Raw genomic sequence first — 375 nt, 5'->3', positions numbered from 1 at the left:
TCCTGGTTGGCGGCAGGGCTTCTGGCCGTGGGCAGCAGGGGGGTGACTTCTGCGCCCTGAGACTGTGCGGAGCCCTCGGGCTGGGGGTGCGGGATCCTCCCGGGAGCAGGGTCAGCCTCCGCAGAGGAGGTACCGCTTTTCAACAACTCACCCGACACCGCCCCTGGCGAGGGGAGGCCCTCGGAGACCCCAGCAGCTGCCAGCTCGCATCAGTATTCACACTCCAGGTCCCCGTACACCTTCCGGATCCTCTCGCACAGGCCGGGGTCCATCCGCCTCTTGGCCAGGCCGTCCAGGATCCGCAGGAAGGCGTTCATGTTCGCCCGGCGCTCGGGGCCGGGGCCGCACAAGTCAGGCGGGCGCAGGGCCCCGGCC

General features: G+C 70.4%; 1 protein-coding gene across 1 annotated transcript in view; it reads right to left on the bottom strand.

The window, feature by feature from the left end:
* Positions 1 to 375, bottom strand: part of ZFAT (zinc finger and AT-hook domain containing) — a 134,138-nt gene that overhangs the window by 26,592 nt on the left and 107,171 nt on the right. Inside the window, 1 exon segment of the mRNA XM_015561439.1 lies at positions 221 to 329. Within this exon segment, the coding sequence (XP_015416925.1) occupies positions 221 to 329 (109 nt within the window).

Source organism: Myotis davidii, unplaced genomic scaffold, assembly GCF_000327345.1.
Source record: "Myotis davidii unplaced genomic scaffold, ASM32734v1 scaffold30, whole genome shotgun sequence".
Taxonomy (NCBI): domain Eukaryota; kingdom Metazoa; phylum Chordata; class Mammalia; order Chiroptera; family Vespertilionidae; genus Myotis; species Myotis davidii.
This window is presented reverse-complemented; position numbering and strand designations above follow the sequence as displayed.